This window comes from Gopherus flavomarginatus, chromosome 22 (genome assembly GCF_025201925.1).
Source record: "Gopherus flavomarginatus isolate rGopFla2 chromosome 22, rGopFla2.mat.asm, whole genome shotgun sequence".
NCBI classification, from domain to species: Eukaryota; Metazoa; Chordata; order Testudines; family Testudinidae; genus Gopherus; species Gopherus flavomarginatus.
Window position 1 is genome coordinate 88,332 of NC_066638.1, and position 25,436 is coordinate 113,767.

Consider the following 25,436-nt stretch of genomic DNA (forward strand, 5'->3'; position numbering starts at 1 on the left):
TGTAAGGTTGCCAACTTTGGATAAATTCCTGGAGATTTAATCATGTGACAATCTTTAATTAAACATTAATATTTAAATCATGGAGACTCCGGGACAATCTTAGAGGGTTGGCAACCCTAATTCGCAGACAAAGTTAAGCTACTTCTACATTAATAGGGTGATTTCGTTCACTGTGTTCATAAGGTAGGTTGGGGAGGGAGCAGAGGTGTTCAGGTAGCAGGTCGCCTTAGACTGGATTGTCGGGAGGAGTGTTGTGCCTTGTACCATTGTAGCCCCCAAATTGGCAGTTATTACAACCCTCCCATCCTTACCTAGCAGCCGGAAGCGAGTCTCGATCTCTAGTCTTAGGCTCCCCTGCCCTGCCGGTTTTTGGTGCATCCATCTGGCCCCATCCAGGCACCGCCTCCTTCCTTGCAGGGTGTGGTCCATCTCCGTGGGGCGTGTCCCCCTGGGGAATGGACTCTCAGCTATATGGCCCCTCCCGACCTCCCTCTGTCACGTGAAGCGGTATAATCAGGTGACTTATCACCTGATCAGAATCAGGCTACCCTGCTGGCCCCAGCCAATCAAAACTCACGATTGTCAGGTTAGGCCAATCGGCGCGGAGGCAAGTTAGGTTGCATGAACGCGGCAGGACTCGGGGGTTCCTTCCATCCCGCCCTAGGCGGAGTGAGAGCGAGGGTTGGTGGGGTCCGTAGTGCTGGAGCGGGTGGCCTGTGGGGATGGCGCTGCAGTTTGGGGGGTCGGGCCCGGCGGGGGGGACTGAGGAGCCAGCTTTAATCGGGGGCAGTTTTGGCGCGTCGGATTCGTTCCCCAAGGACTTCGGCTACGGAGAAGAGGAGGAGGCGGAACTGGAGGGGGGCTCCGGCCCTGGTGGAAGCAGTGGCGTCCCGGGTGTGGCTGGGGGCGGCCCAGGCGGTGCGGATTCCAAGCCCCGTATTCTACTCATGGGGCTGCGGCGCAGCGGGAAATCGTCTATCCAGAAGGTGAGGCTGGGAGGGGGGGAGCATACAGGGGCTCTTCGTGGGTAGAGGGCTCTAGGGGCTAAGATGTAGCTGCTGTATTTGTACCTTCACTTCGATTCTCGCCTCCTCCCTTTATCTCCCGCACCATAAATTAGGCACCCGAATTTTGAGAACCCTTCTCTGAGTAGCAGTTCAGGCCTTGACACTGGTTATATAGGCGCTTCTGGTGTACTTGCTCTTGTGCATTGAAATGGCCCCTGAGCTTGCTTGGTCCTCCGGTTTATCTATCTTCGCAGGGGTCCGTTCCCTTTTAACTAACTGCTTAGCAGGCTGGCAGCCCAGCGGGCGAGAGGGTGGCACTGGTTGCTTGTCCCTCTCGCTGGGGGTAAGTGCCACCTGCACTGTCTTGATTCCTTTATGTGGCTTGTTTCTAACGAGAACTTCTCTCTCTGCTTTGTACATGTTAGTAGGCAACTTCTTCTTTTTCAAGCAGCAGCATATAGAGAAGTTGAATAAGAAGGTTCTTATTTCCCAAAAATGCATATTCTGTCTGCAGAGATGTATGCTTCACTTTGAGTTTGGGCTACAGCCTTTTTTATTCCCGATGCATAGGTGTTTTCTCCGCAAAACCAAGGTGTGTCTCAGGAAATGAAACCGGCAGATGTTTCTGAGATTTTTATCTACATGTTGATTTGAAAATAGGATAAGCCACATCAGGGTGATGAATCTGCATTGTTGTGACTAAAATTGCCAGTTCAGACAAGCCTCTAGTTCTTTTTAACATTTTTGAGAGCTACTCAGATTTTATTTATCTATGGGGCAAAAGCATAATTAGATCTTCTGGATGATTTGCTTCTTTGAGGCAAAGCGAAAGATGGACACTTTTGGGTGGTGAATACATCAACGAATGACAGCAATGTGTTAGACTTGCTGTTAAGCTTCATAGGGCTGCTAGGGCATTCTGCCTGTCAAGGTCATTGTGATGAGCTTCAAAATAGAAATCTAATTTTAGAAAAATGCAGCGGTGTTACAGTGATCCTCAATTTTTGCCTGCAGGTCTTCAGAGTCTACACATAGCTTTCCTTGCTAAGCCCTTTTCTGTGACCCCCCCTCTCTCCCCTCCCCCCCCCCGTTGTAAAGAGGTGTCAGAGTATTGTAATGTAGAGCATTGCTATGGCAGTAGCAATCTGAACAATAATCTGATTTTTCTGGTCAAGCCTTGATAACTGTTCTCAATGTCTGTCAGCCAAAGGGACAAGCCTTCCCAATAGCATGAAATTCAATGGTCTGCTGGGCCACCCTTCTTTCTGCCTACTCTCTTAGGTTTATTCCCTTTCTCCTCCATCTTGAGTGCTTGGGTGACAGTATAACCTCATGCACCAACTCTGCTAGGCTTGATGTTGTGTGTGGATGCCAGGCCCTCACTTCCCAAAACAAGTCCTCTACTTTCAGCTTGCCCATGGTCTGAGATCCCATGGTGGTCAGAGGAAATGCTACAAAGACACACTGACAATGCATCTCAAGAAAACTGATATGGACATCAGAAGCTGGGAAGAGCAAGCCACCAACTTATCTCAATGGCATTACATTCTCTATCAGGCAGTGGCCAGCTTTGGGGAGAAGTGCTGTCCCCTCAGAGCTGAAGGAGAGCAGGAAGGAAAAAGAGAGAACTTTCTCCCAGCAGGCAGCTGACCCACCAGGAAATGTCTGCACCTACTGTGGGTGGATCTGTGGTTCCAGGATCAGACTCCTGAGTCATCTCATGACCCATATGTAAATCTGGTACAAATCATCCCTGAATTGAGGGATCACCGATGATGGTGATATTCTCAGTCAGACACAGACTCAGCTTGGAGCTCCAAAATAATGCTGCCGTCACCAGATATGTAAACGTTTAAAGCCCTGGACTTGGAGGTTTTTAACAAAAGTTTCTGGTTCGTGGTTGTGGAGAAATACTGGAAAAAGTGAACCCTAAAGATAAGAAGTCCAGAAGGCAGATTTAAAATAATACACTTGGAAGATTTTTTTAATTTCATGATTAAACTAATCTCATGATTTGGGGGGGGGGGAGGGAAGGGGCTTGACTCATGACTTCTGCATGCTTGTCTGGCAATCGTATTCATGCTGGGCCTCACACAGTGCTGCTTTCTGCTGGAATGGGAGGAGGTCATTTGTCCCCCATACAGTCTTCCGCTTGCAGCTCCTAGCCTGCTCAATAAACAGGGAACATGGAGCTGAAGTGCTTGCAGTCCAGTGAAGGTCTCTATCTGCCACCCTAGCAGAGGACTCTTGAACTGAGAATCCCCCAGTACTACCCCATCCAGCTGAGTGCTGTATATGGAAGGATCTAATAAGCCTTCTGGCAGTGTTTTTCAAAGTTCGGGTTGCGATCCAGTACTGAGTGGCAGCACGTAAGGCACTGGGTCACTCTTGTCAGCACCGCTGACCGGGACACCTGCAGGCAAGAGCTGTGCGGAGCACCTTGCGCGCCTCTGTCGAGGAACTGGACCTTCTGCTGGCTGCCTCCGGGGTGCAGCATAGGCTGTGGTGCCAGGACAGGCGGGAAGCCTGCCTCTGCACCCTGGCTGCTCCTCTGACCAGGAGCCACTGGAGGTAAGTCTGTGCTCCAATCCCCAGCCTCAGCCCTGAGCTCCCCAAACCTGAAACCCCTTCCTGCACCCCAAGCCTCTCATCCCTGGCCCCAGCCCAGAGCCTGCACCCCCACCCCAGAGCCCTGATCCCTTCCTGCACCCCAACTCCCTACCTTAGCCCAAAGCCCCCTCCCAAACCCCTCATCCCCAGCTCCACTGGGTCGCGAGCATCAACAATTTTCTTCAGCTGGGTCCCCAGAATTTTTGATAACCACTGCCTTATGGAGTGTTGTGAGTCCCTGTGAATCCTATCCCATGTGCAGAGCCCTCTGTTGGTGTGGGGTAGCATTGTAGACAAGCTGATGACTGTTGCTTGGAAAAGATTCCTACTTGATGTGGGCAAGGGGATTTTTCAGACTCTGTGGTGTGGTACAAGGGGACCCAAGAAACTAGAAGAAAAGGTTGTGGATGGCTGCTGAGAAGCACAATAAGAATCAATAGACAAAAGCCAGCTCTGGACTCCATGAAATTGTGGACAGCCATATTCTTTGGAGCATTGCTTATAGCTAGTGGTATTCCCTGATTAATTGGCTATCTAGTCCTAATATATAGCTAGTGCTGCACCTCCTGTTGGCTGTGGCCCAATGATAGTCTTCTTGATAGGAGTTGCCATACCTGTGTTGTCAGCACAGTCCAGTCCCTGTATCTAGCAGTGGCTGATATGTAATGCTTTTGGAGAAGATGCAAGAAACCTTTTAGTAGGCAGTTATGGAATAATCTATCCACAGGAAAAGCTTTGTCCTAACCTCCAATACTTAGATGATGTCCTGAAGGGTTTAGATATTCTTTCCCGAGCTCTTTAATTTTTGCTATTATAACTGGATATTCTTGTTATCTGTATAACCATTCAGTCTGTTTGTGAACCCTACTAAGTACTTGGACTTATCAGTATCTTGTGGTTGTGAGTGATGTAGGTAAATTGTGAACTATGTGAAATTATTTATTTAGATCAATTTAATTATCCCCCTTTTGCTTATTGTTTGTAAACTGAACAGCAGTGCCTGATAGCTTGCTTTCTCTGACATTGTTTCATTGTTGTGTCCTCTGATTCATCTCAATTCTAAACAGTCCCTGTCTCTTCCTATGAAAGTTTTCTTAAGTTTTAGTTGTCTGTCATTCTTGTTGCCCATCTGTTTGCTGCATTTTGACTGATGCGTATCTATCAAATCTTCATTGAACTGCCCACAACGATACCCAAGTCTGGCTTTTTTTTTTTTTTGTCTGAGTTAACTTGTAGCTCGGTAAGGTGTGTAAATCATTCAAATTATTCCTTCCAATATCCATTGCTTTGCATTTGTTAACAGTGAATTTAAACTGCTTTCCTGTTGCTAGGTCGCTGTTGTCAGGTCCCTCTGAAGCTTGTCAGGTTTCTCCAGACTTGATTAAACTGAGTAATCTTGGGGCTTGTCTCGCCTACAGAATTCAGTCGACCTTAGTTAGGTTGATATATAGCCACTGCAGTAATTACTGTGTTGTTAATCTTTCCAGCTATACTGTTAGGACAGACTCTTCTGTCAGGCTATCTCGGGACCTCTCCTTTTGTCCCTCCAGACCCGTGAACATGATACAGTTCTGCAGTGACCTAGAATCCTGCTTTCGACGTCTCTGACTCAAAGAATATTTCTAACCCACCTCGGAACAACATACTAACCCACAGAATCCTCCTTGCCAGCATTACAAAAAAAACGGATTCTGCTTGGACTTCTCCTGAAAGTCGAAACAACAGACTGAACTTCTAATAGATTCCACCTTTTCAGAAGCAAAAGGAATGTCATTTGCCCCATAACCTCAGCTGTGCTGAATACAATGCCATCAACAGTCTCAGGAACACCTCTGACATCATAATCAAAAAGGCTGACACAGGAGGTGCTGTCATCATCATGAATAAGTTGAAATATAAACAAGAGGCTGCTAGGCTGTTCTCTAACACCACATTCTACTGGCTATTATCCTCTGATCCCACTGAGGAGTACCAAAAGAAACTACATAATCTGCTCAAGAAACTCCCTGAAAAAGCACAGGAACAGATCTGTACAAACACATGCCTAGAACCCCAACCTGGGGTATTCTATTTGCTACCCAAGATCTGGAAATCTTGGACTCCCCATCATCTCAGGCATTGGCACCCTAACTGCAGGATTGTCTGGCTATGTGGACTCTCTCCTCAGGCCCTATGCTATCAGCACTCCCAGCTATCTTTGAGACACCACTGACTTCCTGAGGAAACTACAATCCATTAGTGATTTTCCTGAAAACACCGTCCTGGCCACTATGGATGTAGAAGCCCTCTACACCAACATTCCTCAGACAGATGAACTACAAGCTATCAGGAACAGTATCTCCAATAATGTCACTGCAGACCTGGTGGCTGAACTTTGACTTTGTCCTCACCCACAACTATTTCACATTTGGGGACAATATATACCCCACAGTATGCCAACATTTTTATGACGGACTTAGAACAACGCTTTCTCAGCTCTCGCCCCCTAATGCCTCCGCTCTACTTGTGCTTGATGACATCTTCATCATCTGGACCCATGGAAAAGAAGCCCTTGAGGAATTCCACTGTGATTTCAACAATTTCCATCCCACCATCAACCTAAGCCTAGACCAATCCACACGAGTAGTCCTGGACATCACTGTGCTAATAAGCGTTGGTCACATAAATACCACTGTATACCAGAAACCTACTGACTACTATACTTACCTACAGGCCTCCAGCTTCCATCCAGGACACACCACACGATCCATTGTCTACAGCCAAGCTCTAAGGTACAACTGCATTTGCTCCAATCCCTCAGACAGAGACAAGCATCTACAGGATCTCTATCATGCATTCTTAAAACTACAATACCCACATGCTGAAATGGAAAAAACAGGTTGACAGAGCCAGAAGAGTACCCAGAAGTCACAGGACAGGCCCAACAAAGAAAATAATAGAACGCCACTATCGGTCACCTTCAGCCCCCAACTAAAACCTCTCCAGTGCATCATCAAAGATCTATAACCTATCCTGAAATATGATCCCTCAGGCCTGGTCCACACTACAGCGTTAAATCGATTTAACGCTGTACCCGTCCACACTACAAGGCACTTTTAATCGATTTTAAGGGCTCTTAAAATCGATTTCTGTACTCCTCCCCAACGAGAGGAGTAACCCTAAAATCGATATTACTATATCGATTTAGGGTTAGTGTGGACGGAAATCGAAGTTATTGGTCTCATTCTTTTACTGAGCTACCCAGAGTGCACCGCTCCGGAAATCGATGGTAGCCTAGGACCATGGACGCACACCACCGAATTAATGTGCCCTAATGTGGACGCATAAAATCGATTTTATAAAACCAGTTTTATAAAACCGGTTTTAATAATTTCGATTTTATGCTGTAGTGTAGACATGGCCTCACTCTCACGAATCTTGGGAGACAGACCTGTCCTTGCTTACAGACAGCCTCCCAACCTGAAGCAAATACTTACCAGCAACCACACACCACAGAACAAAAACAGTAACCCAGGAACCTATCCTTGCAGCAAAGCCTGATGCCAACTATGTCCACATCTATTCAAGTGACATCATCATAGGACCTAATCACATCAGCCATGCCATCAGGGGCTCGTTCACCTGCACATCTACCAATGTGATATGCCATCATGTGCCAGCAATGCCCCTCTGCCATGTACATTGGCCAAACCAGACAGTCTCTATGCAAAAGAATAAATGGACACACATCTGACATCAGGAATCATAATATTCAGAAACCAGTAGGAGAACACTTTAACCTCTCTGGTCACTCAGTAACAGACAAACTTCAAAAACAGACTCCAGTGAGAAACTGCTGAACTTGAATTAATATGTAAACTAGATATCATTAATTTAGGCTTGAATAGAGACTGGGAATGGCTGAGCCATTACACACATTGAATCTGTTTCCCCATGTTAAGTATCCTCACACCTTGTCGTACTGTCCGAAATGGGTTATCTTGATTATCACTACAAAAGTTTTTTTTTTCTCTTGATTAGCCTCTTAGAGTTAGTAGGGCAATGCCCACTTTTCATGTTCTTTTATGTATGTGTATATATAATCTCCTTACTATATGTTCCATTCTGTGCATCTGATGAAGTGGGCTGTAGCCCACGAAAGCTTATGCTCAAATAAATTTGTTAGTCTCTAAAGTGCCACAAGTACTCCTGTTTGGTGTGTGGGTTTTTTTTGTCTTTTGCAGATACAGATTAATGCGGCTGCTACTCTTCTTTTTTTTAAAGAAGAAGTTTCAATGTCCATACTACTTTCCTTCTACCAGTGTTGTGCATCCTTACAAGCAGTGTTTGCACTGATTTAAGTGGGGTAATGTGGTGGACTGACAGCTCAGGGTGGGGAGGTGCCTCCTGCCATGAGCTGACAGCCAACAGGCAATGTAAGTAATGCAGCGTCTACAAACACTCATTTGCCATAACTACCTCAGCCTAAGCACTACTCCTGTCATGAAGATGGAATTATTAAGTTGGTGTCACAGGCAACTTATACCGTCAGAAGTAATGTTGTAGTATAGAGTAAAGTTAGTTAGGTTGATGTCAAGTGCCTTACATTGACCTAACTCTGTAGTGTAGACCAGGCCTTGCTTTTTGCAAATTTTGTCACATCCCTGAGTTCCTATCTTGGAATTGTAACTTTAAATTTTCTAGTTCTGGACTGTATCTAAAACTGAAAAGGGCCCGTTTTCATATTCTGTCTTGAAATCTCTCAAGCCGAAATCTCACAAATATCTGTTTTTGAGAGAGATCTTGTGATAGATTTATGTAACTTTCCACTCTTTTTGTGACCGTGTAAATTTTTTCAAAATTCTTGCCACACTTTGAATATTTGGATACTACTGTTTTACCAGTATTGGGTAAAATGAGCTGGAGTTTAGGTGGCTTGTCTAGTGTCACATGTCAAGTCACTAGTAGGAATAAAATTCAGGTGGTCTGACTGAAAGTTCCCTGTTCTACTATATGATGGTTCTTCTGTGGCAGCAGCTTTTTTTAGATGTCTGCTCCATTCCAGGACCAGGTCTCTGGGTCAGCACTGCGTGGGGATCATGCTGATAAAAGGCCTACCTTTCAAGGTTGAAGTTTGGCCCTGTCTGCTCTTAGTATTTAAGGCTCTCCTGGCTGTTTTTGAAAGAGCAGGCTTTAATCCTAATGATCTTAAAACTTAACTTGAGTAATTACTTGTACGCACCTATATTTTGCTGTGTAGCAATTAAACATGCTGTTCTTAACTTGTCCTGAAGCTATTGTGTTGTGGTATTGGTTCTGTTACAGTGATTGCTGTATTCTGCCTCAGAGATGACTCATTTTTGAAGGTAAGTGAAGCTCATTCAAAAAATCTTGATTCTTGCAAAAGGTGCTATGTAAATCATATTCTTTTTCCTATACTTAACTATTAAGCCACTTAATTGTTCGGTTATAAATGACTTGTGGGGTTGAACATGCAGTTATGTTGTATAATTTGTGCTACTAGAGCTGCTGTCTTTAGCAGTAGGCTATCTTGGGGCAGGGAATGTTTTTCTTTTCAATTCATACAGCACTGATTATATTGGGCTCCAATCTCAGTTGGGGGTCTTTGGAGATTACTATGGTATAAATAATTACTGCTAGTGCTGCCACTATGTTGTTCACTAACTGCAACTTGAAAATTGCCCCCTTCTCTTTCAGATGTTTGTTCTAGACTTATTCTTGAGGGGAATGGGGCCAGCAGTTCTCAAATCTGTCAGTAAGCAAGGCAAATGATTTGTTGTGGTGTTTATTGTCCTAACCTTATTTCAGTTAGACTAACTACAGCTCTTGTGATTTCTTTTTTTTTTTTTCCTTTGGGGAGGGCGTCTCTAAAACTGGGAAATCTGTTAAGAAAATATTAATTTTTATCGCAGCTTTAGAACAAGTTGTTTCTGATTTTGTAAAGTTCATACTGGAGTGGAAGTAACACCTTAGGGTTTGACTACACTAGCAGCTGTACAGTACTGGGAGTAAAAGCTATCTTCGTACAGCTGTGTAGGGAAAGTGGTGCAGTGTGGCCACACTGACAGCTACCAGCGCTGCACACTTGCAGCAGTGTGGGGAGTGGTGCATTATGGGCAGCTATTCTAGTGTTCAAGTGGCTGCAACATGCTTTTCAAAAGACGGGGGTGGGGTGGAGTGTGACAGGGAGCATGGGGGGGGGAGAGAGAGTGTGGATTTTTGGAGCTGACACTGTATCAGCCCCCTGCCTTGCAAATTCTGGCCACTTCCCCCACCCCTCTCTTTCACTCTTAAATGCAAATAGCCTTCAGACCAGATAAGCAGCTGCTCCGAGGGACTCCCCCCTCAAGCAAACACTTGCTGTGGACATTCTCTGCTTGAGCAAACAATTGCTGTGTTTGTTTTTAGATGAGCATCTCCAAGAACCCAGAGTTCACAGCAAAACAAAGAGAGGCATCATAACAAAACAGAGTTATTTAGTTAAAAGCATTATGGGAAAATTCCGGAGGTCAGTTACAGCGTAGTAAGATTAATCACTGTTTACACTGGCACTCCAGCGCTGCAGCACCAGTTCTTTATTCCTCTCGTCCATGTGGAGTACAACCAGCGCTGTAGCCAGGGAGATACAGCGCTGTAAGTGCCTTGCCAGTGTGGACGGGGAGTAAGTTGCAGTGCTATAAAGCCACTACCAGTGCTGCAACTCTCCAGTGCAGCCAAGGCCTTAGTTAAGGTGCCCAAGTTTTAATTATCTCACTGAAATGAAAAGTGGGAACACTTCCAGAACCAAAGACTTGTAATATTACATGGCCACAACCACAAGATGGTTATAGCGTCCCAGTTACAGTGGCAGTACACGGATGACCTCGGAGCACTGTATTACAGTAATACAGTGGGAATAGAAGCAACTTGTCTTCTGCTGAGTGGGGGATGGGATAATTCAGTCTTGTAAAAGCCACATAATTGAAAAACTAGTTAGTGCAACTTAACTTTAGGTTAATTTCCTTCATCAGATAAAATAAACAATATTTGCTATGTGTTTTTAAAGCTTTTCTTCCATTCTGAGACTCTGTATGTCACTGGCAAGTTGCATACTGACTGCGTGGCTTTATCCTCTGGTCATTATTACTTTTTCTGCTCATTCTGAGAGAGAGGCAGCATCCTTAACTTGATTTTTGGCTTTTGAAGATTTGACAATCAGTCTTCACTTTCCCTTGAACAGGTGGTGTTTCATAAAATGTCTCCCAATGAGACCCTGTTTTTGGAGAGTACCAACAAGATTTACAAAGATGACATATCCAACAGTTCCTTCGTGAATTTCCAGATATGGGATTTTCCTGGACAAATGGACTTTTTTGACCCAACATTTGATTATGAGATGATTTTCAGAGGCACAGGGGCACTGATATATGTAATTGATGCACAGGTAGATATAAATAGCTAATAATGGTGGAGTGTTTTCTTTCTATTTGATGTGGACAGGACTGGTGACTGTTTAAATACCTTTCTTACAAATTAAAATCTAACACTGGCTAGAACCAATCACTTTTTTTTTTTGTTTTTTTTCTGTAAACCTGAGCTTACTTTTGATACTGGCCCCTTACTTTCATAGCTTAGTCGCTTTAATGGATATAGGAATTGTTGTACTAGATCAGGGATAGGCAACCTATGGCATGCGTGCCGAAGGCGGCATGCGAGCTGATTTTCAGTGGCACTCACCCTGCCGGGATCCTGGACACCGATCCAGGGGGCTCTGCATTTTAATTTAATTTTAAATGAAGCATCTTAAACATTTAAAAACCTTATTTACTTTACATACAGTAGTTTAGTTATATATTATAGACTTATAGAAAGATACCTTCTAAAAACATTAAAATGTATTACTGGTATGCGAAACCTTAAATTGGAGTGAATAAATGAAGGCTCGGCACACCACTTCTGAAAGGTTGCTGACCCCTGTAATAGACCAAACCAGAGAGTCAGTATAGTCCAGTATCCTCTGTCTTAGTTTTTAGTGTTTGGCTGACACCCTTGAGCATGTTACTCCTGGGGGTGTTCTGTGCCTAAAAATTCTGTGCGCAATATTTTAAAATTCTGCAAAGTTCTGCAAATTTTATTTGTCAAATAAATGTGGAGGCTCCGGCATGGCATTGGGGAGCACAGACCACTAGCTTCACAGAGATGGGAGATCACAGTGCAGCTGCCCCCTGGGACATGGACTCAGCAGAGAGGCTGCACCCAACCCTGACAAAGCACAAGGACTGGGTCTGGACCAGAGGCACCCCAGGACCCTGCCCTTCCTTGTCAGGTGTAGGCAGGCAGGCTCAGCAAGGCAGAATCCAAGTGTGGAGGGGCTTAGTGTGAGGGGGGATACAGGTGTGGGTTGAGAGGGGTTCTGTGTGGCGCAATCTGGGTGTGGGTGGCTTAGTGGGGGATCCCCAAGTGCAGGAGTGGGATCTGGGTGCAACAGTAATGAGAGATTGCAGGGGGGTCTGGGTAAAGGTGGCTCAGGCTCAGCAGAGTGTGTGTCTGGGTATGGGGGGGGCAAATGCTGGGGAAATAGGGCTCAATGGGGTGGAGATCCAGGTGCAGGTGGCTCATTGGGTTGCTCCAGGTGCAGGGAGAGTGGGGCTCATTGGGAGGGTTCTGAGTGTGTGGGCATGAGGCTTGGTGGAAGGGTCTGGGTATGAAGGGGATGCACAGGGACTGGGTGGATGGGGGAGCAGCTCCCTCTACAGTGATTCCTTCCCCATGCATCTGAGGAGCAATGGTTGCAGGAAGTTCGGGGCAGGGGGTGGGATTTGCAGAGCTTCCTGCAGCTGGGGGAGAAATCTGGAGGTAGGTCTGACATGGCTCTGGATGCTGTGCAGGGGAAGAGGAAGTCCCATCCTCCCCAATCCAGCTGGGACTAGCAGCTGAGCTTGGCACAGGGTTAGCACCAGCAGATGGGTCTTTCCCAGTCCCACCCCCTGCCCCACAATGATTTATCTCTCTGGTGGCTGCCCTGGACCCCCAAAACATACTACTGTGAAGGGTCACATAACCTCTCTTGTGGCTTCCCTTTGTTTGTCCATCAAAAGTCATTTTTCTATGGGGAAGCAAAGAAATCTGTGGGGGACATAAATTGTGCTAATGCACAGTGGTGCAGAATTCCCCCAGGAGTAGAGTTTATATCCCTGTTGTCATGTGGTTTGTTTTTTTTTTTTGGTGTGTTTTTTTTTGTTTGTTTGTTTTGAGTGCATTTATGTTGTGAATGAGATCTAATCCTCTTTAAAGGTGACAGGATTTAGAATTTACTACCTGGATTTCTGTTTTTCCAAACCTGCTTGTTTCTTCCATGCTTCTATTCAAAGGTGGAAATAAAATGTTTGTTTGTACGTGTGCAAAGAGTGGAATAGAAGGGGGATAGCAAAGGAAGATCAGTTAATTGGCTAACAGCTGTGACACTAACCCCTGTCTACACTGATATACAGGATGACTACATGGAAGCTTTAACAAGACTCCACATTACAGTTTCTAAAGCCTACAAAGTCAATCCAGAGATGAACTTTGAGGTTTTTATTCATAAAGTTGATGGTCTGTCAGATGACCATAAAATAGAAACTCAAAGGGATATTCATCAGAGAGCCAATGATGATCTTGCAGATGCTGGGCTTGAAAAACTTCATCTTAGGTGAGTTTTACATGTCAAAATTTCTATCCATCTCACAACTGTGTAAATGAAACTGACTATTTTTTCTTTCATTTCTCATCAGATTTAATACGAGGGACTCTAATGAGGTCTTGTCCACACTTTGATACTAAGATTACAAAGACTACTTCAGTCTTACCAAAATACACCATAGAACATTCACTGATATAGAACTAAGCATTTAATTAAAATTAAATGAGTTGTCAAAAAAGAAAATATAATTTGTGATACATGATCCTAGCTTTATTTTGTTTGCCAATTCCATGCTAATTTAAATTTCGGTTGTATTGTACATTGCAAGTTTTGGCTCCATCAAGTATTAAAGCATTTTTTTCGTGTCTGTGTAACTCACTTTTTTTCTTTCTTCTTTACTCATGGTTCCTGCTAACTAGTCATGGTTGATGGGCTGTCATTTGCTTATTGATATCTAATTGTTTAAATTGTTCTGTCTGAGAGTACATTGGGGTCAATGTCTATTTTTCTTTCTTTCCTCATCTCTACTCTGAGGAAATACTAAAAAAAAAAATTGTCACTGGTTCTAACCCCATCTCACTGTAGACATGACCTAAGTGGAGGTGGCAGAAAACAGGAAGTTTTTATAAAATTTAAATCTCTGAAAGGGAGTGGCCTGGGCCTTTTAACACATTTTTAATAGCTCTCTGCTAGAGATTGTGGTACTGCTAGCAAAAGATACTGTGAAAACCATGCCCAAACCTCTGTCTGTCTCTCTCTGCTCTGCTTTCGTGGGAGATCATCGCATGCATACTCCAATAACTCTGTAAATGCCTTCTCATTTCTGTAGAAGCAGAGTGGTGTTGGATAAAACAATTGAGTTCAAATGTTAGGATTTTCAACTTTGACAATTTATTGCAGCACCGATTTACACTTTATGATTGGATATTTTTTGTTTTTAAACCCACAGCTTTTATTTGACCAGTATCTATGATCATTCAATATTTGAAGCCTTCAGTAAGGTGGTACAAAAACTCATTCCACAACTGCCAACTTTGGAAAACCTACTAAATATCTTTATATCAGTAAGTGCAATGTGATTCCTTTTTAGTTACTAAACTTAGTTTAAAAGTACACTACAGCATATATTTTCAAATAGTTTATACTGGCAAAATTGTGCTTTTTGCGGATTTAGCGTATTCCAGGCTCCTCTTGCACCCTTACCAGTGAAATAAGCTGTGCCAGCAAAAGCACACTGATGGTATAACTGCATCTACACTAAGGGTTTTTACTGGCACAGCTATGTTAGTCACAAATCGCATCGCATCGCATTATACTCCTCACTGACATAACTATGCTGGTGAAAGTTTATAGCATAGACCTGGTTTTAGTCAATTACAGATAATTGCACAGTGTCAGGAAGGGAAAACTGCTCATGGGGGGCATTACTTGCTAGAGATAGTGTTGCTGTTTCTGTTGATTACACTGACATTTCTTTTTAATTTCCTGAAAATAACCTCTGAGAGGAAGCAGAATAGTAGAGTGGAAAGATGACATAAGGGTTTGGATGAGGAGGACTGTGTGTATGGCAAACATTAAGAGATTATCATAGGTGCAACTTGAAAAAAGCCCATATGATAAGGAAATGAGTGAAGAGTGTGTGTATGCTCACTTATTCATGCTGTATAGCAGGAGACAAGGAAGTGCTTGGATATCATGTTGATATGGCTCTGTAGGAACCTAGCCAGATGAAGGGATAAGAATGGAGGTGTAGGTTGGAAGGGAGCTGTGTTAACACTTTTGAAGAATAGAACATGGAGTATAAACTTAAGGAAGTGGGCAGTGAATAATCTTCAGAGAGATGTCCTGGATACGTGCCCAAATTGGGAAGATGTGGCATACAAACTACCTGAGGAAAGGCTACAATAAACGCTTATTTTGGTTCATAAATAGTCTGAAATCTATATTGCACTCATTTGAACCTGTTTACTGCTTGTGGTAGGCATTTGGTGGACTTTCAGTATGCGTACATGCACCCTAGGTCATCCAGTCAGAATATTCTCGAAGAAGTGACTGTTAGGGACATATGATAGCTTCAGCATTCTCTGATGTTGTTAACTTCTGTAATATCTGATACTCTTCATGCAATCACAAATATGGTAGCTGATTTTAATTGCCCTCTCTTTCCCATCAGAATGTCCATTCCCTACATCATTTGGGCTACTTATGGTGTGATTGCTACCTACAGAGAGAGTCAACTGTGTAGGAGTAGACTTCAGTCTATAGAAAGTATTTGCCACTGCCTAAATTACTTCTTCACTTGAAGAGCTCTGTGTAGCTCAAAAGCTTGTCTCGTTCATCAACAGAAGTTGGTCCAAAAAGAGCTTACCTCTCACCTTGTCCCTCCGATATCCTGGGACTGACACGCCACAACACTGCTGCATATATTTTGTTCATAGTAATATTTGTCCTTCAGCTTTCATTACTGAATTCAAGTCGTGGATAGGGCTAGTTTATTGGCATTTGCACATGTGCAGCATCTCATTGAAGAGGAAAAATTCTTTAGAAAGTAGAGAAGTAATTGTCAGATAGGGCTTTGGGGAAATTGTAGTGAAATTTAGTCTTTATTAACCGTAAAAACTCATGAACTGATAAGTAGTGGGGGTTTTAAAAATTTTTTTGGTAACTTCTAAGGCAAATCATTCATCATTATATTTTCTATCAGCTAAACTGCAACATTGATGATTCAGTTAGCAAAATGCAGCTAGCTAACAGGTTTCCAGGCTGATGCAGTGCCCTGTACAGAATCTCTGGAGACTATGGAAACTGTTCAAATCTTAATCTCATTTTGGTCCTTCTGAGTAATTGAAATTTTGTTTTTCATGCTCTTAAATGTGAAACTATGAATTTTACACAAGACTTCTTAACATTTAGATGTTCTGATGACTCAGTATGCATCTCCAATTCTTTCTTTTTGAAGAATTCAGGCATTGAAAAAGCCTTTCTCTTTGATGTAGTCAGCAAAATCTACATTGCGACAGACAGTTCCCCTGTGGACATGCAATCATATGAGCTGTGCTGTGACATGATCGATGTAGTGATTGATGTGTCTTGTATATATGGGTAAGTGACGACAAATCCTTTTAGAGAGTTGTCTTAAGATAAGCTCTATAAAATGGTAGATGAGAACTGCAAGCTTCATGTAAACATGTCAGCCCCCTTAGCTACAGGGTGAAGTGGACTATAGAGCTGCTTCTCTGGTCCATTTAGAGAGGAAATATGGTATTCTGGTTCAGCAGCAGGACTGGGTTGTGCAGATCAGAGATTTTTCAGTCTGCCACAGACCTCTCTGACCTTAACTTCTCTAAGCCCCAGCCTCTACCTTTTAAAATGTGAATAATACATTTTTGCCTCAGTGGTGTTGAGTGTAAATCCATTAATATCTGTAATGCTTGGTGATGAGTGCTGTACAAAGACCTACAAATTCAATACCATCCACCCCTGTTCTTATGCACTTTCCTAATGAGCACTAATTAACAATGCAATGAAACTACACTGATTCAAAAGGTTCTGACTGGGGGAAGTTACTTTGAGCAAGTCAGGCTCCGCCTTGGTTAACATCTTTCTGATGAAGGCAGACTGAACACTGTTTCCTCTGCAGCCTAGTCTAAACTCACCATCTAGGTGCTATCTAATGGATGTCTCACTGCCTCAGAGTGGTTGCTAGAGCAATAAGATTCATTCTTTCCTCCAGAGGTGGAACATATACTGCTGCAGTGTGTGCTTCAGCTTCTCTTGACTCACAACCAGAATATGGCCCTAATCATAGAATATCAGAGTTGGAAGGGACCTCAGGAGATCATCTAGTCCAACCCCCTGCTCAAAGCAGGACAAATTCCCAGAGAGGTTTTTTTAGCCCCAGTTCCCTAAATGGCCCCCTCAAGGATTGAACTCACAACCCTGGGTTTAGCAGGCCAATGCTCAAACCACTGAGCTATCCCTCCCTGCTTCCCTAATGCAACTATGGATATGATGTCTTTTTAGTCTGTATCAATATCTGCTTGGAAATACCCTCTCACTCAATGGTGTAAAACTCATGGAGAAGGCTGAATTCCATTCTTAATTATGACCCAAGCGGTGAGGTATAAATAACATTGTCAATCCTTGATGGATCTTCCTCTGGTGTCAATGTGAAGTTTTATGTAGAACAAATAGAATACAGTATTTCTTTCAGTACCTTATTACATTCAGCATCCATTATGGGAAAATGGGCTCACAGATAGGACCACTGCTTCTGCCCCTCTTTTTTTCTTCTATATCCTCTATCCTGTTTGTTTCGCTCTTTATTTTTTTTCCCCTTTGGATTTCCTTCCATGCCACAACTCCAGATTCCTACTCCCTACCCATTCCACCCACTGAACAGTGAAGCAGTTAAATAGTTAATTCTGGCTTTTTATGTTTTCAGTAGACTTGAGTTAATACACAAGACTAACTGTCAGGCAGGGGGTGTTCACTTTCTTAGTTATTATACAACCAGGAAGACAGTGTTGCATGAGTTAACTTCCCCAATTTGACACAGGGGTTTCTTTGCAACTGTGGGGGTCAAGAGACTTCCCTGCTTTTAAATTAAAAGTGAGATATTGTAGAACCCGAATTTGTCATGCAAGGCCACATATAGATACAGCAAGTGGGCTGGGTGGAGGACACCACTGCTCTAAATACTTTCAACAGAGAAGAGTAAACGAAGTATATTCTGGAGTACATACCTGCTGTTGCTAAACACTAAGGGGTAAAAGTACACACAACTAAAACTTAACTGCAGCTTTCTTAATCACTTGCCTTTAAATTGACATCCAGGTTTCATTATAATTCTAATGTATCAACACATTACACCTTCTTCATTTCAGCTCCTTTAACTAATTACATTGCCATTTTAAGGTAACTAAATACTTGAATATCTTCATTTTCCTTCCCTTAACTGTCTCTTTTTCCATAATATAGGCACAAGAGTTCCATAAACAAGGATCAGACATTAATTTTGTAAGTCTATATTTAGACTCCCAAATAAGTGGTCTGGTTTTCAGGAGTTCTGAGCATCCAACACCCAGCAGTTTCTAGTGAAGTTGATGTGCTCAGTGGCCTGATATTCGGAAGACTTTTAAAGTGTGCTTTGCTATACCAAATTAGTAGGTTGTGATGGCAAAGCCACTAGTAGTTTAAGTTGGCCTGTACTCTAGACTTTATAAGATCTAACTGTATACAGTGTGTTACAAATATGCAATTTTATGCCTGAAAATACTTTTTTCCAGGGATAAATTAGAGGATGTTAAACTTGAACTTTATCATGGAATTATAGTTGCAGCTCTGTAGTGATGGCTGCTAATGAGTAGTTCCATGAGTGTAACCTTTAATTATCTGTAACCCTACACAGTCTTTTTTTTCATACAGGAAAACACATTTGAGTGCTATTCTGCAGTGAATTCATTCCTACAAATTAACCAACCTTAATCCTCTGTAAATACAGGGTTAAAACCCTGGTATTTCATTTCAGAGCACAGGCCTCTACTACTTGAGCTAAAGGAAGCTCTTTTGACTGTAGAAGGACCCTATGCTGTATAAGCTGTGGGGGTGGGCGGGAATTCTAACAGACCAAGTGGGGTCCTATGCTGTTTCCCATACCACACTTCCAGTAGTCATGTCCAAACTCCTTTCTTCAGCCTTTCATGAGAGATGCATTTATTCTGTGGCTTAAATGCAAGAAGCAGTTGTGAGGCAGGGCTGTACTTGTGAACAATTCTCCATATATTCTTGCCTAAATTTCCTCTAAAGCAGTTTCTTCATAGGACTTCTCTGAGACTTCTTGGCTCTGAGACAAGAAAGCTAGAGGCAGGGACATATTTAGCCCTTTCTCTTGTGTTGGTTCTGAGGCCCATCTGGTTTAATTATCAGGGTGAGACAGTGAAATAATTCTGCATGTCCTCACAAGGTCTTAAAACTTAATCTTTCCTTGCTGTACTTTTCTCTGTAGTCACCACACACTTATATGTCAATTATTATTTAATTACAACACAACTTCTTCAACTGTAGCCTGTGTATAAGATTTAACTAATGGTATGTTTAAAGGGTAGTAATAAGCAGCCTTTGATTGAGGAGCCAGTGAGACAAAATTCAATATTTTCATGTTTGAACTTGCATTTTGACCAATTTTCTTTGACTAAGTGAAACTAGCAATTTTGATACCAAACTAGTTTTAGCCAAAGTTACAGGTAGCTGATGGATCTGAATGGCAACCTTAACTATGAAGACGTGACCACCTTATCTCCCTAATACAAAGGTAAAATGAAATGCTTAGCTTCAAACCTACTCTCTTAACTGGATATTGATTGGAGGTATGATTTTAATGTTGCTAATTTGACATTAAGGAAATGTTGTGCCCACATCTGGTTTGAGATAAGTGTATCAGGGTTTGCTAAATGTATTTGCTGCTGAGTTACTACTCTTTTTTTCATGTTTCGTTCTCATATAAAGCCATGTGGGGTAGGGCATTCACAGAGTGTTCTTTTTCTGAAAAGCTATCTAAATTGTCAGTGTATATTGAATAGTCCATTGTTTCATTATTGTAGTTTAAAGGAAGATGGCAGTGGAAGTGCTTATGATAAAGAGTCTATGGCGATTATCAAACTCAATAATACAACTGTCCTATATTTAAAGGAAGTGACAAAGTTTCTGGCACTTGTCTGCATTCTTAGAGAAGAAAGCTTTGAGCGCAAAGGTAAGCACTTTGACTGACTGACAGCTTTTTTTTTTTTTTTTTAAAGGAAAAAGCATTTTGTCACTTAAGATCTTTTATGTTGATTTATGAAGCAACTGAAGGTCTAATTAAAAATGATTTGCAACTTGACCATCATTAGTGTCCTTCAGATAAGATAAACCTTGGATATCTTTGTGCCTTCCGTTCTGAGTTAACTTTTTTCTTCCAAAAGAGATGAGTGTGAAGACATCTCATTCTCTCTGCAGTATGTGGAAATAAATTAGTTTTAATTCTGATCTCTGCTCCCACTAATATAAGGGCTGGATAGCCTAACTTTTGGCTGAGTAATTTTGCATCTGTAACAACTACATCAGTTGAAGCAACACACGGAGGAAAAACATCAGTAGGAGCTACTGTTTAATATTCACTTATAATAGTGTAAGGGTATTTATGCTAGAAAATAATTACGAAGGTTAGTGGTTCTTTGTTCTTACTCCAATTTGAGCCTTTTGATCTGAACGTAGATTTAAACAGTTTTCACAACATCATTTACTGAATAGGAGTTCAATTCCATCCCTAATACTGCTTTTGTAGTGTACCGTAGAACCTCAGTTATGAACACCTCAGGAATGGATGTTCGTAACTCTGAAATCTTTGATATTCTGAGCAAAACATTATAGTGGTTCTTTCAGACATTTACAACTGAACAGTGACTTAATATAGCTTTGAAACTTTACTATGCAGAAGAAAAATGTTGCTTTTTAACCTCTAAATTTAAATGAAACAAGCACAGAAACAGTTTCCTTACCTTGTCAAATCTTTAAACATTCCGTTAATTTTTTTGGCCTCTGCTGAAGCCTGACTGCATAGTTCCGGCTCCAGATGAAGTGTGTGGTTGACTGGTCTGTTTGTAACTGAGGTTCTACTTTACTATTGTTTCTGGCCATATTTAATTTTACATGATTCCTTTTCCTACACTGTTCATCATTTTATTCAACCTCTGTGGCTGCTTGTAAACTCTGACATATAAGATCTTTTTACTAGTAGTTGCTAAAAATCACTGCTAACGCTTTTTTTTGCAAATAGCAATGCTGAAATAGTGACCAAACAGATCTAACATTGGTGAGGAAGACAGCTTTACAAGTGACAGTGGCTTGAAACAGGTCCTTGAAGGATTCTTAGGTAGATTCTCAACTCCGTCATGATCTTCTGTTTTGGCATATTTTTATTGTACTTTCCTAACAGATGCCTTTACATACTAAAAAGTGAAACAGCGTAAATAAATATTGGCACTATTCATTAAATATTCTGCACGATAACTTACTCTGACTCCTTTGATTTATACAAGGTCTTTCACTGCTCAGAAATCTCTTAAATTAAACAAGTACTTTATGCTAACTTAAGTTTCATTGGGTATTTGAGATACTGAACTGAAGAACCTTTTTTACCTCTTCTCTCCCCCAGGTTTGATAGACTACAACTTCCATTGTTTTCGCAAAGCTATTCATGAAGTCTTTGAAGTAGGTGTTGTCTCCCATAGAACCTGCAATCAAGCAACCACCCCACACTTGAAAGCAGTGACTCACAATGGCACACCTAGAAATGCAGTCTAGGTGAAGATTAAAAACTGGTTGGACCAACTTTTACTAGCTCTTCACTCCAAAGTTTAACTTTGTAGAACAGGATAAGAGTACTGTCTTAGTCTGGGGTGTGTGTGTGTGTTCCACAAGAGAAGAGCAACACTAACTTTGGAAGAGCAGCCTGTTAACTGATGTTGAACTACTGAAACTACTATAAAACATCTGAAGTTCGGTGGAGTTAGAATTGTCAACTGAAAACCAGCTTTAGCCTGATCATGGTGGCGTTTCCTGTTCAAAGTCCTATTTTAAGAGCGCGGATATAATATAAATGGGAGAAATGTCCCTTTTGGTGGCGCTTACAAATGCTTGAGTGTAATGTGGGTTACTGCCGTGGTTTGCTCATCTTCATTTTTAGTTTTCTGTAAAATATCCAGTTTTCTTTAAGTTGAACCTTTTGCCTTTCAAAGAAGTTAGTGGTGTGGATACTATGTAGAAACATCTTAAATTCATGCTTCTTGCTTTGTAAAGGTCTGTGGCCTATAACTTTAGTAAAAACCCAAACATTCCATAAAATTCCTTTTGATGTACTTACATTGCTCTTCAGAATATCCCAGAAAATTGCTTATCTTGGTAAATGGAGGTAAGGCCAAGGTTTGCCTGCTCTCATTTGTTCCAGTCCAGTTAAGACTGAGCTGTAGCTTTGTTCTAGACAAGTTACCTTCCTAGCTTCAGATAGCATTTTTTTCACTATTTCTCACCATATTTGAAAAGAAGATAAATGCAAGAAACATCACCTATCACTGTGCTTTTATCTGAAGAGGCTTAAATTAAAACATTCTCAACCTTGAATTGATTACTCAGCCCCAGTGATGAGAGCGATTTAAATGTCTCGCCTAATATCTGACACTTAAAATAACATTTTTATACTTGTCAAAGCTACTTTCCTGGGGGGGTGGGGGGAGGGAACACCTTAAATCCTTCACTTTTTGATGTCAGGAGTCTGGATTTTCTACAGTTCATCCCATTCTAATTTAGAGGATGGGGCAATAAGCACAATCTATGTAGGAATGGAAAATTGATTTCCAATGGCATTGACACACATGACCATGAGAGTGGCAGTTTGAGCATTTCCTGTACTGATACCCCTCCAGAATAAACAGCTTATGATACTGTTTTTGCATCAGACCTACTTAAATACTGAGTGTCTCCTTGATCTTTTCAACAGTTTCCATAGTATGAAAACCAGCATATGTGAATTTGTTAATCTAATTTATTGATAACTTCAGACTTCCATAGTGTGTAACTTTATCTGTCATGTAATGAGTGGTAAGTCCTCTCCCTGTTCCCTTCAGTTCGTTCTCCCTAATACCCAATGCTTTGTGTACTCAACTGGTCCAGTGACTTTTAAACATACAAGTGCCCACTGTAAAATGTGTATATATATATGAAGTTCTATATACTTAAATGTGACTTGAATGATTTCTGCAAATTGTCAAGGGCAGAGAACCCCTTTTCCCTGAACTGTTAAAAATGTGTATAAGTAAATGCATTTACTCCAGTGAGTGTTTATCTGGCATATGACGTTTACCTTGTCTCATAACTTCAGGGATGTTGCACCCAGCGTGCATTTTTATAAAGGGATCTGTTTCAAAGCCCATTCAAATCAGGGACGGTGGGAGTCGATTAGATTAGGCTCCTTAGTAAGTTTCTAAACATACAGCCAAAATCATATTGGGTGCATGTTGACAATAGAATTGCAGTTGCGGGGGGGGGGGGGGTGCAGTTAACTCCAAAAAATAATGTGTAAGTGGTTTGACGGGCAGCAGAGCCCTACAGCATAATCCATCATCGGTATTACTGTGGTGTGTGCATATGGTCAGACTTTGCAGCCCACTTAACCAGCAGTGGAGCATGGTAGCAGATATCATTCCAGGGTGTTTGCTGGTCTCTCAACAGTGGAAGCAGAGAGATGTTTTTGATCTCTCCACCTTACTGCACAAATAAAGTGAGATGACAACGAACTTATTACTAGCACCCTCCTTTGAGAGTAAACACTGCTTCTATTAAAGTTAACTGTCAAAATTAACTGGACCTAATAGAGAAGAAAGGGTGCTTTATTAAAGTAAAGTGAACTTCTGAGTTAATAACTAATAAAGAAAAAAAATGCCAACCTTTCTAAAACATGTTTGTCAGCGTGGAGGTGTTGCTTAAATCAGTTCGTTTACTCTTACTCAGAGCTGATAAGACTAAAACATCTAAAATTGCACATAGAATTCTGTTGCTCTCTAGTCCTGTCCCCCTTTCCTTAGGCTGTAAGAATTGTAACTGAGCTCTTGAATATACTCAGGTATTTAATTATCCAAGATGGTGAAATGTAGTTTGGCATAATAAATGTATCAAAGAAAATAAAATCACCCATTTCCTGCTAAAATATACAAAAAGCATATGCCTGTGCTAATCTCAGATGCTCCAAAAGTTCTCTTGCTGCTGTCAGATAATTCAGGAATGTATTTTCCGTAAGCCCAGCCTCACTCTACAAGTCCAGCAACTCTACAGGCTTAATAGGATTGCTTCTGAGCAAGTGGCTGCCCTGGTTCCTTCTAGAACTGCAGTTCCTTTAGTTATAATGCGAGTAGTCTGACTTTCTGCCTGCATTAACAATATCTTCCCCAATGTGAAGGAAGAAAATGTTTCCATTTCCCCCATTCTGGGAACCAACATCTCTCCCCATCACGGGCTTGCTGCAGTAAGAAATCTTGCAGAACAAAGGTTGGGGAAGCAACAGCACTGAGGAGGAACAATGTGACAGAAAACAAGGGGATTGAGATGCTGCTCCAATTAAAAAAAGGGAGAATACATAAAAAATGGGACTGGAGTACCTCCACAGGGATGGGGGAGGAGAGACTGGAAGAAAAGTGAAGCTTGGATTGTGCTTCATGTTTTGTTTTGTCTTTTTAAATTGTATTTTCTTGACAGATGCCATGTAGGGAAACTGCAGGGTAACAGAGGATTTACAGATGCTTGCAGGGGAAAAGTCCTAAAGTTCTACAAGGGGTAGAGGGGGAAAGAAAATAGAACAATCAGACTACATGGGACAGATACCTTGGGTTTGTGGAATGATGATGCTGTTGTGATTAATTGCTTTGTATTTAATGGTAGGTACCTTTTTCCTGAATTTCAAGCCCTGCTTTTAGAAGTTTGTAGACCATTTGGTTTCTAATGACTGACTAGGAGCTAGTGTATAATTCTTTGCCAGGTGGATTAAATTGAGTCACAGAATGGTAAAAGAAATAGGAAAATGGAGAAGATAGGACAGCTGGAGGAGCATGAGGGAGGAAAAGGCAGGTAGACAGCTGGAGGATAAATGAGTGTACAACACCTTTTAAAAACCTCTGAGACTCAATCTAATGCTTGGTTGGAGAGAGAGGTGGAGGAGCTGTCAAAAATAAATATAAAAAGAGAAAAAAAGCTGCTGTTGAATTAACTTTCTTTAGTGCCTAAAGTCCCTAATGTAATATGTGCCATGTAAGAGACAGTGCCTGCCCCAAAGACCATACAGGATTAATAGATAAAAGAGAAAAAGGGTGGTAGAAAGAAAAATCCTTTTCTCCATTTTATAAATGGGGAACTGGGGTGTACAGAGGTGAAGTGACATGCTTAAGGTCAAGAGGCAGTCTCTGACAGAGGTGAGAATTTAATCTATATCTCCTGAGTCCCACTCCAGTGCCTTATCCACAAGATTACACTCCAGATCTAATTTCCATGAGACCTCCATTATAGTGTTCACGTTAGTGTGTGCATTTTCTTTTTAAGGGTGTTAGGCCACATAATATTTCTAAATTGATATG

General features: G+C 41.8%; 1 protein-coding gene across 2 annotated transcripts; it reads left to right on the plus strand.

Moving 5' to 3' along the window:
- Positions 1 to 632: 632 nt before the first annotated feature.
- Positions 633 to 22,783, plus strand: RRAGC (Ras related GTP binding C). 2 transcript variants are annotated; one of them, XM_050932660.1, is made up of 8 exons: positions 633 to 986; positions 10,837 to 11,040; positions 13,088 to 13,287; positions 14,228 to 14,342; positions 16,238 to 16,380; positions 18,259 to 18,297; positions 19,881 to 20,029; positions 21,473 to 22,783. In XM_050932660.1, exons 1-8 carry the CDS (start codon positions 723 to 725, stop codon positions 21,619 to 21,621), a joined length of 1,263 nt encoding a protein of 420 aa, XP_050788617.1. In that variant the 5' UTR covers positions 633 to 722; the 3' UTR covers positions 21,622 to 22,783. The 2 variants fall into 2 exon arrangements, with proteins under 2 accessions (XP_050788617.1, XP_050788618.1); XM_050932661.1 differs by lacking the exon at positions 18,259 to 18,297.
- Positions 22,784 to 25,436: the final 2,653 nt, after the last annotated feature.